The 11,875-nt window shown below is 48.8% G+C and overlaps 3 protein-coding genes across 4 annotated transcripts; 2 read left to right on the top strand and 1 right to left on the bottom strand.

The window, feature by feature from the left end:
* The first annotated feature begins 1,869 nt into the window (after window positions 1–1,869).
* On the top strand, window positions 1,870–6,072 carry LOC127755498 (scarecrow-like protein 3). 2 transcript variants are annotated; one of them, XM_052281170.1, is made up of 2 exons: window positions 1,870–2,144; window positions 4,186–6,069. In XM_052281170.1, the coding sequence occupies exons 1-2, from the start codon at window positions 1,935–1,937 to the stop codon at window positions 5,185–5,187; spliced, it is 1,212 nt and encodes a 403-aa protein (XP_052137130.1). In that variant the 5' UTR covers window positions 1,870–1,934; the 3' UTR covers window positions 5,188–6,069. The 2 variants fall into 2 exon arrangements, with proteins under 2 accessions (XP_052137130.1, XP_052137131.1); XM_052281171.1 differs by having other exon boundaries at window positions 2,004–3,545; window positions 4,186–6,072.
* Window positions 6,073–6,082: 10 nt separating this feature from the next.
* Window positions 6,083–7,951, top strand: LOC127755494 (scarecrow-like protein 3). Its single transcript, XM_052281166.1, has one exon. The coding sequence runs from the start codon at window positions 6,260–6,262 to the stop codon at window positions 7,742–7,744; it is 1,485 nt and encodes a 494-aa protein (XP_052137126.1). The 5' UTR covers window positions 6,083–6,259; the 3' UTR covers window positions 7,745–7,951.
* Window positions 7,952–9,525: 1,574 nt separating this feature from the next.
* Window positions 9,526–10,350, bottom strand: LOC127755517 (probable calcium-binding protein CML36). Its single transcript, XM_052281196.1, has one exon. It carries the CDS (start codon window positions 10,288–10,290, stop codon window positions 9,703–9,705), a length of 588 nt encoding a protein of 195 aa, XP_052137156.1. The 5' UTR covers window positions 10,291–10,350; the 3' UTR covers window positions 9,526–9,702.
* Between the last annotated feature and the right edge of the window lie 1,525 nt (window positions 10,351–11,875).

The following is an 11,875-nucleotide window of genomic DNA, read 5'->3' as shown; positions in this document are numbered from 1 at the left end:
GTATACAAAAACGTCCTCAAACCGCAAACCAGATATGCAGGGTCCTTTAACTGTACAAAACCGGTCACCCGAGGTCCTTCGGTGGTTTTGACACCGGTTTTGGTCTACGTGGTGGCTGAGTCAGCGTGGGACTCATGTGGACCCCACATGTCAGCGTGCCACGTCATCACCCTGTATTTCCCCTTTCTTTTTTCTCTTCTCCGCGGGGGTAGAACGGAACAGGCGGCGGCAAGCGGTGCTGAGCAGCGGCCGGCGAAGCGGAGGCGCGGAGCGCCGGTGGCGGCAGGCGGGTGAGCACGGTGGCCAGCGTCCTCCTCCTCCATCGCCGCATCGACGGTGTGTGCCCTGCTTCTCCCGGTGGTCGTCGGCGTCCTCCTCCTCCGCCGCCGCATCCGCGGCGTCACCGGCACCGGCATCCTTTGGCCGGCGGAGCCCGCCGCTCCGTTCAACTCGCACGCGATGCTCAGCTCCTCCACGAGCTACTCCGCCGTTTGCCCATGAGCGCCACGATGCTTTCCGCCGCCGGCTGCGCGCGGTCGACGAGCACGGAGAGGAGCAGCGAAAGGTTCTGCTTCAGCGTGCGGAGCGCCGGGCGGATGCGGGCGTCGGCATGGACAGCTCGAGGAGCTGCTCGTCCATTGCGCCGTCGGGGAAGCTCTCGTCCTCCACGCCGCCGCACTCACTCGGCTCACCATTGTAGTTGTAGCAAAACAAATCTGTTTCAGACAAAAGCAAACTCCAAATCTTTGATCGAACAATGATCTTAGCCACAATTCAGTGTGATCTTGATCTGAATCTTGATTGTTCTTACCCCGGTACTGCACATTGTTGATCACCAGCGTCGGCAAGATGGTCACATCCCCTCTAGCGCCATGTCCAACCTGCATCAAGAACAGCAATGGCGAAGGTGTTCGCCAGTCACACACCGAAAATCCTGCATTTTTCAGCATCAAGCTGGTCAGTTGGTCTAACAACCTGAACAATCTGCTCCGTCTTGAGCACGTCGTTCTCGATGTAGTCGTAGCACCCGACGCTGCTGCACTCGGGCTCCGTGTCCCAGCGGCAGAAGAAGTAGCGGTCCTCGTCGCCGTAGAACCCGGGCGTGTCCAGTACAGCAGGGGCGATGCAGGGGATGAGGCAGAGCACCCGCGCCGACGGCGTCTCCTCGATCGAGTACTCCGGCTCGCCGTAGCGCAGGCGCTCGCTGCGGCCGCCGCCGCCGACGACGCCGAGGCCCATGCCGGCGCGCCGCAGGTTGCTGAACAGGCAAAGGCTGTGCACCGCGCTGCCCTTCCTCGCCAGAGCACCGCCAGGCGCAGCAGTCGCCACGCTCGCCTCCCGATCGACGCCTTCTGCTGCTTCTGATTCGCCGCTGCTGCCGCCACCAACGCCATTGCCGCAAATACCAGATTCAGCGGAAGAAAACGGTCGCAAAATGCTCCCCTGCTCCCGCGTCGCCGGCTGCCGGACCTCCTCTCCTGCCTCGCCCCGTCAGTCTCCTCCCCACCCGCTGGTTGCCCTGCCCAGAGCCCCAGAGAGAAAATTGAGAGAGAGAGAGGAGGAAGGGAGAGAAGAGGGGGAAGAGAGAGGAGGCTGACGTGGATATACTGACATGTAGGGTCCGCGTGAGTCCCACGTTGACTAAAACGGGGATCAAAACCGTTGAGGGACTTATTGTGACCGGTTTTTATTAGTTAAGGGACGCCAGATATCTGTTATTGCGGTTTGAGGACGATTTTGTATCCCGCTGACAAGTTGAGGGACCTTCGGTGTACTTTTTCCATCTAACAATGCCAAGACGGGCCAGTTCTTATGGGCTCCAAGCCCCAAAGGCCCAATCAACCATACGCAAAGGCTTCGGCCACCTTCTCCTTCTTCCCAGTCCCCACACTGATCCGCCATGTCGCGTCGGCCGTTCGGCGGCGGCGGCGGCGATGTCCGCCAGTCTCCACCGGCCAGCCCTCGCTTCTCTACTCCAGATCGAGGCCGGAGGCTGCGGAGTCCTTGGTGTATTTGCGCCTGGACCCCGGCTCCCCTGTCGCGGCTATCACCCGTGCAGGAGTAGCAGCACTCTGGGTTCCGCGTCATTGACACCGCGACGCTGGCATATTTCCCCTCCCGGACTCCGGATCAGGGACGTTCTGGTAGAAGTTTGTTCTTTCCTTTATTGCACCTTTAAATTTGCAATGCGAAATGTTGTGGATAAGTTTTAATTTAGAAAAAGAAAGTGAGTATTTACTACAGTATGTCGCTACTGTGCTAAGTGCCTTTGTGGTTGTGGATGATGCGTACCATGTAACAAGTAAGAAATCACTTAAGCTGTTGGTACTAAGCGTTACCAATTTTATCGAATGAACAAAATTTCATTCTGATCAAATGCTAGTTATGATGCCATTGGGCTAACCGGCTAAACCCTAGTGAAAAGGAAACACAATGCAGCTATACTAATAAAGAAAAACAGACCAATGAAATGTGCATCTGCCTGAAATGTAGATTATATAACCCGGCTGAAATGTAGAATATATAATGTGATTCTTCCCTTGTTAAACCCATAATCTTTCACAACAAATATTTAGGGTCTGGCCAACAGGGCAGTTGGGTTTGCTAGAACCTGTGTCCTACCTTAGCAAATAAGGATGCTAACCGCATAAAAATTGCTAAGATATTAGTATCACTTAACAGTATGTACTGCATATATTTTCTCATTCTAAGTAGGTACCACATGGTCCACATCTCTTCTTTCTATATTAATTTTTTAAAAAACCATAATTTAATAAGCTTGCCAAAAGTTCCATGCATAGTAGTATTCCATAGTCCAACGAGATTGACCCCGATGTTTGTCAGTTGCTACCTGGTGGATATGAAGAAACCAAAGGGACAAATTCGAACAGAACAAACTGAACATTCCTATATTATTCCTTTCATTGCGGACATGCCAACATGTAAAACTTTGCCTATACCGTGAATCCTTCCAAATTGCCTAATGTAATTCTATATAAAACCAAAAATCTTTATTTTGTTCTATCAGTTAAAGACATGAGTTAGAGTGCTTTCCTTATGTATCACATATGTAGCTGTGCATAAAATTGGAGTTACTCCAGCAAACTCAGCCAAACAATACTTCCTACTTGACCGCGCCAATCTTTTCCTAGAGAGCAGAAAATAAAATGATGCATGGGCTATGGGTGCAAGATCAGGGTGTGGTGGATCACTTAGCGCAGCTTGTCCCTCTCTTGCATGAGTGTGCTTCCCATGTAACTGAGGGATCTTTTGAGAAGGCTGACTTCAGCTTTAAGAAGATCAGAATGCTCACCATAGCTGACGGGCCATTGCAGCGCCTATCCACGATCATTGTTGACAGCCTAGCTCACCGCCTTCTCTCCTCCATCCAGGGCCTTCCTGGTGCCCTTATCGATCCATCTGATTACTTTGAGAAGTCAACCCTCCAGGCTGCACGCCACAACTTCTTCAAGCTGAACCCCTACCTAAGCACCGGTTTTGTCACTATTAACTGGGCCATTATGGAGGCAATGGAGGATGAAAAGGTCACAGTATGATTTGAATGTGCTTTTAGAAAAAAAAAGTTTTCAATAGATATGCAGCTTACCCAATACATTGGGATCTGTCATTGCTTTGTGGTTGAAGTATGTATTTTTGTCACCTGCTTAATTTGGATGCCAAGTCTTCTTTTTTTGGCTAATTTATTTAATTAGCAATTTAGCATGGTGCTAGAATATAATTCTCCTTTCCAGGCCATATAAACTTTATAGCATGCTGACTTCCCAGAACATCAATGTTTGTCACTATTGATTCAAGAACTAGAGTTGATACTGTTCCTTTCTACTTTTCTAATAATGCTGGGCAGTGTAGATTTGTTAAGATTTCTTCCCGAAAACATGCCGAATTTTTTGGAGATCAAAGTAAAGACCAATTAGAGATGCAATAGTTATTAATGCCATTTTAAAACTTTCCCATTATAACTTTAAAACTTTACAAGGTGCAATTTATGTTGAAAGGTCATTAATGTTTAACATGGTAGGTAAAATTGATATACATTTGCACACAACATTCTTTAAGAACAAAGTCAGGACCTGCAGAATTGTTGGTTAGCATTAGCGAGCATTACTGAGAATTTGAGATTATTTGTACCATGCTTGTAATCTTCTAACGCAGGTAGATTTGCAGGTTGTCCACATTGTTGACTTGTCCTGCTCAGCTGCTCATCCATGGCAGTGGCTTAAGCTCCTCGATGACTTCCATGGACGGCCTGGCGGGGCACCTGAATTATACCTTACTGTTCTCCATGATGACAATGATTTCTTGGCCGACATGCAGTCATTGCTATCTAAGAAAGCTGAATCTCTTGGGGTGTCCTTCCATTTTATTTCTGTGATAGGCAGACTTGAGACCTTGGATTTCAGCAATCTCCGTAGCACCTTTCAGATAAAATTTGGTGTGGCAGTTGCAATCAGCTGCGCTCTACAAATGCATCGCCTCCTCTTGGTTGATGACAATTTGAGCTCCACCAGCATTGCTCAGCTCCAGAAAATGGCCAACTTCACTCAGCCTAAGCAAATGGCCAGCTCTGTGTGCAGCCCAGCCTCCACACTGAACTATCTGCAGACACCATCCCCTCGTACACCAAAATTGCTGGCAAGATTACTGTCTGCCATCCGAGCGCTCAAGCCAAACATCATGTTGATTATGGAGCAAGATGCAGACCATAACACCCTGCTGTTCTGTGATCGGTTCAATGAGGTACTCAACTACTATGCTGCCCTCTTTGACTGCTTCCATGCAGTGGCTGCAGCTAACCCAGGGAGGACTGATGAACGCTTACGTGTGGAAAGGATGATCCTGAGGGAAGAGATTAAAAACATACTGGTATGCGAGGGAGTCCATCGGCACGAACGGCACGAGAGGCTGGACCAGTGGGCAATGCACATGGAGGAATCTGGGTTTCACAATGTGCAACTTAGCTTCAGTGCCATCAGGGAGGGTAAAGAGAATCTGCTGAGCTTTGGATTGAAAAACTGCCAGAACAAAGAAGACAGGGGTTGCCTTCTACTGTGCCGGGGTTATACGAATCTCTACTCTATCTCGGCATGGAGGCAAAATAGAGGTTCATCCTCTGGGAGCAGAGAGCATATGTTAGTTCAACGCCAAATAATATGGCCATTCCAGTAGGCCTCTCTGTCCGTGGCAATTATAGAGCAGCAGACTACATCCAAATTTCCCACTCTGGGTGCTCTGTTCAGCATATGTCTGGCAGCTCAAGGTACAAGCTGATAATGTGTATTTGCAGCAAGATTTGACTCCTGCACTAAAGCTATGCTAATAAGTTCACTTGGTGTAAAAAAAAAGGATGGTATAGGTAGGACATAGAAATATCTTTTGGTGTGAAGTATGTAAAGAACTGAAAGGTCTGTGTTTTTTTTTTTCTCTTTGAAAATTGGAACCAACGAAATGGGATTGGCAGAGATGCTTAATTCATCATCGATCCTTGAATGATTACCCATCATTTCGTAATTTTCTCTGTTTGCAAAATGATTATGTTTCTTAGAAAATGGTACTTATGTTTCGGCAGAGTAATCTCATATCCAAAGTTTATGCGCCTGATTAAGAGGCTGAGAAACTCCTATGGTTATGTATGCAAATTAATCTCATATTCCTAGCTTTTCCTGCAAAAATAGACGAGAAAATTAGGTTTGGAGGTAAAAGAACAACAACAGCTTGGGTCCAAATGCGAACGTTTGCTCCAAGAAAGGCCCCTTGCAATCACCTACACTTCGACGTTTGCAACTTCAGACAAAACCAGGTTTTGTTTGGACTAAGAACGCAGATTTTGGAGCTATTAGTTTCATTGATCCTGTGCTTAGTCATGGACTGCAATAGACTGGGAGCACAAATAGAAAAAAATAATCGTGACTGCAATAGACTGGGAGCAGAAGAAATTGATCTCAAAATTGTCAGATAGCATCTGATCCAAATGCTGGAGATAAATTCCAAGGGAATAATTCCAAGCTCCTTAGTTATTCCACCAAGATACAGACGACATCTCTTAGTTCTATCCGAAGAAGCATCCACTTCTTCTTTGTCCCTTCGTCGTCCCATGACAACTTCGTCGCACAGGAACACCTGACCTTGCAACATTTGTCTCAAACCCAACAATGGCGACATGCCAATGATGCCATTGCTTGATAAGCTTCACGGCTCTGAAAACTGGTAGCAGTTGAGGCTGTGCTGCACGGACAGGGGCATGTTCCAGGACGACATGCTGTCGTCGGCGACGTCATCGCCGGCGTCGTCGGTGTACTCGCCGTCGCCGTCGCCGTCGCCGTCGAACGGGTCGTGGGTGCAGGAGCTGAGCCATGACCAGCAGAGCGTTCGGCTGATCGGCCTGCTTTACCAGTGCGCCGCCGAGGTGTCCGCCGGCTCCTTCGACCGCGCCAACCTCTGCCTCGAGCACATCACGCAGCTCGCGTCCCTGGACGCGCCGCACGCGCTCCAGCGCCTCGCCGCCGTCTTCGCCGACGCGCTCGCGCGCAAGCTGCTCAACCTCATCCCGGGCCTCTCGCGCGCGCTGCTGTCGTCGGCCAACTCCGCCGACGCCCACCTCGTCCCCGTCGCGCGCCGCCACATGTTCGACGTGCTACCGTTCCTGAAGCTCGCGTACCTGACCACCAACCATGCCATCCTTGAGGCAATGGAGGGGGAGAGGTTCGTCCACGTCGTCGACTTCTCCGGCCCGGTGGCGAACCCGGTGCAGTGGATCGCGCTGTTCCACGCGTTCCGAGGCCGCCAGGAGGGCCCGCCGCACCTCCGCATCACCGCCGTCCACGACAGCAAGGAGTTCCTCGCGAACATGGCCGCGGTGCTGTCCAAGGAGGCGGAGGCGTTCGACATCGCGTTCCAGTTCAACGCCGTGGAGGCGAAGCTCGACGAGATGGACTTCGACGCGCTCCGCCACGACCTCGGCGTCAGGTCCGGCGAGGCGCTCGCCGTCAGCGTCGTGCTGCAGCTTCACCGCCTCCTCGCCGTCGACGACGGGAGGAGGCACGCCGCCGCCGGCTGCCTCACCCCGGTCCAGATCATCGCGCGCTCCAGCCCGAGAAGCTTCGGCGAGCTGCTGGAGCGGGAGCTGAACACGCGGCTGCAGCTGAGCCCCGACGCGTCCGTGGTGTCGTCGCTGTCACCCCACTCCCCCGCAGCAGCAACGGCGGCGCACCCGACGACGTCGACGCCGAAGCTGGGGAGCTTCCTGTCGGCGGTGAGGTCGCTGTCCCCGAAGATCATGGTGATGACGGAGCAGGAGGCGAACCACAACGGCGGCGCGTTCCAGGAGCGGTTCGACGAGGCGCTCAACTACTACGCGTCGCTGTTCGACTGCCTGCAGCGGAGCGCGGCGGCGGCGGCGGAGCGCGCGCGCGTGGAGCGGGTGCTGCTCGGGGAGGAGATCCGCGGCGTGGTGGCGTGCGAGGGGGCGGAGCGGGTGGAGCGGCACGAGCGGGCGCGGCAGTGGGCGGCGCGGATGGAGGCGGCCGGCATGAAGCGGGTGGGGCTGAGCTACAGCGGCGCCATGGAGGCGAGGAAGCTGCTGCAGAGCTGCGGGTGGGCGGGGCCGTACGAGGTGAGGCACGACGCCGGCGGCCATGGCTTCTTCTTCTGCTGGCACAAGAGGCCGCTCTACGCCGTCACGGCGTGGCGCCCGGCGGCGTCGCGACGCGGCCACACTCGGTCGTAGCTGTGCACGCGCATGTGTTCTCTGTGTGAAATTGACAGTTTGTTTGGATTGGATCATTTGAGTGGAGAGAACTGAATTGATCAGCTTAATTGTGTTGTTTTCACTGGGAGATTGTTGCTATTTGCCAGCATCATCATCGTCATCCAAGGTGCTGCACGGTTGAATTTGCAACCTGGTTGCGATGTTGAGTATGAGTGTATGACACTATTAATGTGACAGTACTACTGTGATCGATGCTTCACAGTATAGATCACTTTGGATCATAAAGATAGTTTGTGAAAAGTGAAACTCAGTGTATAGATCACTTTGTCCTGCAGCTTGAGTGCTTGACCTCTTGTCTTTGTCACTGAAAAAGTGCAGGGCTAGTTTGCTTTTGACCGGAAAGTTGCACTGCATCTCGCTGGAATTGCATGCACCGTTGGTAAATTGCCCCGCAATTGCAACGCACTGATGTCTCCGGTCTCCCGCGCGCTCAACATGTACAACGCATGCAAACTGTTTTCCACGGGAAGATTAATTAAGGCCCCGTTCCTACGTGCCTATCGGGCAGGCAATTAGCTGCTTGGCTTTACTTGGAGAAAACACTCAATTGACGTATGTTTAACTAAGATTGAATAAACTTAAAAATATATTTACTTAAAGTTTTTAAGAAATTTCTATAAAAAACTTTGTTTTAAAACATCATACGTTTAGCGGCTTAGGGGTTAGAACACATCTATTAATATATGAGTGGATTACAGGACTTCTACTCCCTCCATACTATAAGGGATTTTGGGTTACATATATATGAAGTATAAACATCCAATAATAATGCGGAGGCTATGATATGATGATGGAATCATGACCAAGTGTGGGAGTATGGTGTTGCGTATATAGAGATATGTGTGCTTATGTTTGCTGTAAGTCTAAAAATTTTAAAAAAAGATCAATGGCTAGTGTATATGATGGTATGTATGTGCATCTTACGTATAATTAATTTATACTCCCCCCATCCATAAAAGTTAGACATATTTCACATTTGAGTTTTTCTAAATAAGTTATTTCTATTTGTATTCTTTATGTATTTAAGACTTAAATGAAGAGATAAATTAAATGTTTGATTAGAATCCAAGGAGTCTTCTAAATACTCATTGGTTGCATGCTTGCATTCACTCCATGATTTTGTAACATCAAAGATGATTTAATTTCTCATTGGTCTTGGTGACAAAAGTAATATGTACAACTTTTGTGGATGGAGGGAGTATAACTTTAAATGTTGACAGTAGTGGTAGCAGTGAATAAGGCCATTCACAACCCAATGACAAAGATGGTGTCCATAGCATTAAATAAGTTGTTAACTAGGATGAAAAATGATGCAGCAAGTGAATAAATGAAAAAAAGAGAAGGAAACCATGTCTTGCATGAGACATGGTTTCTACACAATATCCAAGACATCATGTGAGATAAGTAGCATTAAATTTAAGTATGGAATAGTGATGTTTGCATCGGAAGAGTGGTGTCTAGTACTAGTTTCTTGATGACGTGGAGTTTATGGAAACTATGTCTAGTGTTTTGGGTTGGGAATGGCCTTAGAAAAGTAGTGTGATGATGTGGAGTTTATGTAAACTATGTTTAGTGTCTTGGGTTGTGAATGACCTAAGCTACCATCACTCTGGATCATTGACGTGTGTGCCTCTCAACATCGGTGAAACTTGTGTACTCGCTTTCAATTCCCAATCCTCAATCTGTCCTTTGATTCTATTGCAATGCACGGGCAAATCAGCTAGTAAAGGAAAAAAACGTTACCGATCTAAACTGACCGTTCTGTTCATTTCTTCTGTGAAACTCGTACTACGTACAAAGAGAACAAAAGAAATCAGTGTAGACAATGAACAGCAGATGAACGACACGTACATACAGGAGACGATCGATTAACATGCATTACGTACATCGATCAAAACCTAGTAACCAATATATAATCACGCGCAGCCATACATCATCATGCGGGCGAACTCGTCGAAGCAGACGAACCCGTCGCCGTCGGTGTCCACGCCGCCGATCATGCGGCGGCAGTCGTCGACGGAGCAGAGCTCGTCGCCGAGCGACGCGAGCACTGCGCGGAGCTCCTCGGCGGAGATCCTCCCGTCCCCGTCGGCGTCGAACACCGCGAACGTCTCCTTCAGCTCGCCCTCGTCCGCCGCCGCGGCCGCGATCTCCTCCAGCACGAGCTCCCCGGCGCACTCCGCCTCGGCGAGCATCGCGGCCAGCTCCTCCTTGCTCGACACGATCCTCCGCAGGGCCACCTCCAGGTCCTCCCGCGTCACGGCCACCGCCGCCGGCTTCTTGGTGCCGGAGGAGGACGCCGGCAACACGGATCTCGGCGTGGTGGCGGCGGAATCATCGGATGATGACGCCGCCAACGACGACGACGACGAAGACGTGGTGGAGCCGAAGGAGCAGCTCTTGGCGCCGCTCCTCCTCTTCTTGCTGCTCACCTTGTTCTCCTTCTTGGAGGAAGACGAAGACGAAGAAGAAGAAGAGCCGAACAAATGTGCAAGCTTCATCATGGCGATGTCTTTAGAAATCGAGAGCTGAGGAAGGGGCGAGGAAGATGAGGGGGAAGACGAGGAATTATAGGGGAACAAGGCAAGGTGAGCTTCCACGAAGCTTCGTGCGCGGGAAAACCGAATCGCGCGGGCCTACCATTTCTGCTGTTTATTCGGCTGGGCTTTGAAGGTTTCAGTACGTCCTTTGAGGAGGATACGGCATGGGCGAGATTTTGTACCAAAGTTCACATACAAAATTACACAGACAATGACTACCGTACCCCTTCATGGTGCGTAGTCCACTAGCTTGTGAGTTGTGAGACAATTCAGAAATGTGGGCCTGTTTAGATTCCACCTTAAAATTTTACACCATGTCATATTGAATGTTTAACACCCACATAAATTATTAAATATAGACTAAAAATAACTAATTGCATATATTGCGACTAATTTGCGAGACGGATATTTTAAGCTTAATTGCTCCATAATTTGACAATGTGGTGCTACAGTAAACATTTGCTAATGACAGATTAATTAGGGCGTTGTTTAGTTCCCAACTTTTTCTTCAAACTTCCAACTTTTCCATCACATTAAAACTTTCCTACACACATAAACTTCTATCTTTTTTATTCAAACTTCCAATTTTGGCGTGGAACTAAACACAACCTAGGTTTAATAAATTCGTCTTGCGGTTTACGGATGGATTCTGTAATTAGTTTTTTTATTAGTGCCCGAACACCCCATGCGACACCCTATATAATACCCAATGTGACACGCCAGAACTTTACACCCCTGGATCTAAACACCCCATGTACTTTAGATTTCCCATCGAATGCAACTTAGGCCCTGTTTAGTTCACACACGAAAACTTTTTACCATGTCACATCGAATGTTTGGACACATGAATGGAGTATTAAATATAGACGAAAAAACTAATTATATAGATCGTGTGTAAATTGCGCGACGAATCTTTTAAGCCTAATTGCGCCATGATTTGACAATGTGGTGCTACATTAAATATTTGCTAATGACGGATTAATTAGGCTTAATAAATTCATCTCGCAGTTTACAGGCGGAATCTGTAATTTGTTTTGTTATTAGACTATGGTTGTTTGGTTGATGCCTAAACTTGCCATAACTAAGCTTAGGCAAGTTGTGGCATGTGGTAAAAGTATGGCCAAGAAATAGTTAGCCACAAGTGTGGCAATGTTAGCTCTAGTTATCTGAGTATGACATGTGGGACCTAAGGGTAGAAAAGTATGGAATGACACAACTGTGGCATTGAAACAAACACACGCCTAAAAACTATGGTATGACTGAAGTGTGGCGTGGCAAAGTGAAACAATCAACCAAACACCCCCTATAGATGTCCATATATCCGATGTGACACGCTAAAACTTTTCACCCCTGAAAGTAAACAGGGCCTCAATACCAAATGCATATGCATGCATAGGTGCAGCCAGTGTCTAACCCATAAAAAAGTAGTGAGGTCCTAGATATACATATAATCTAATTATTGAGTAATATAATGGTTAATATGACTATAACAATAGAAAATAGACAAGCTACCCGATATCCGGGGACTATCAGGAAAGCTTCAAGTAGG

The sequence above is a fragment of the Oryza glaberrima genome, chromosome 11 (genome assembly GCF_000147395.1).
Source record: "Oryza glaberrima chromosome 11, OglaRS2, whole genome shotgun sequence".
NCBI lineage: Eukaryota > Viridiplantae > Streptophyta > Magnoliopsida > Poales > Poaceae > Oryza > Oryza glaberrima.
Note: the sequence above shows the minus strand (reverse complement) of the source record. Positions and strands in the feature narration are given on the sequence as shown.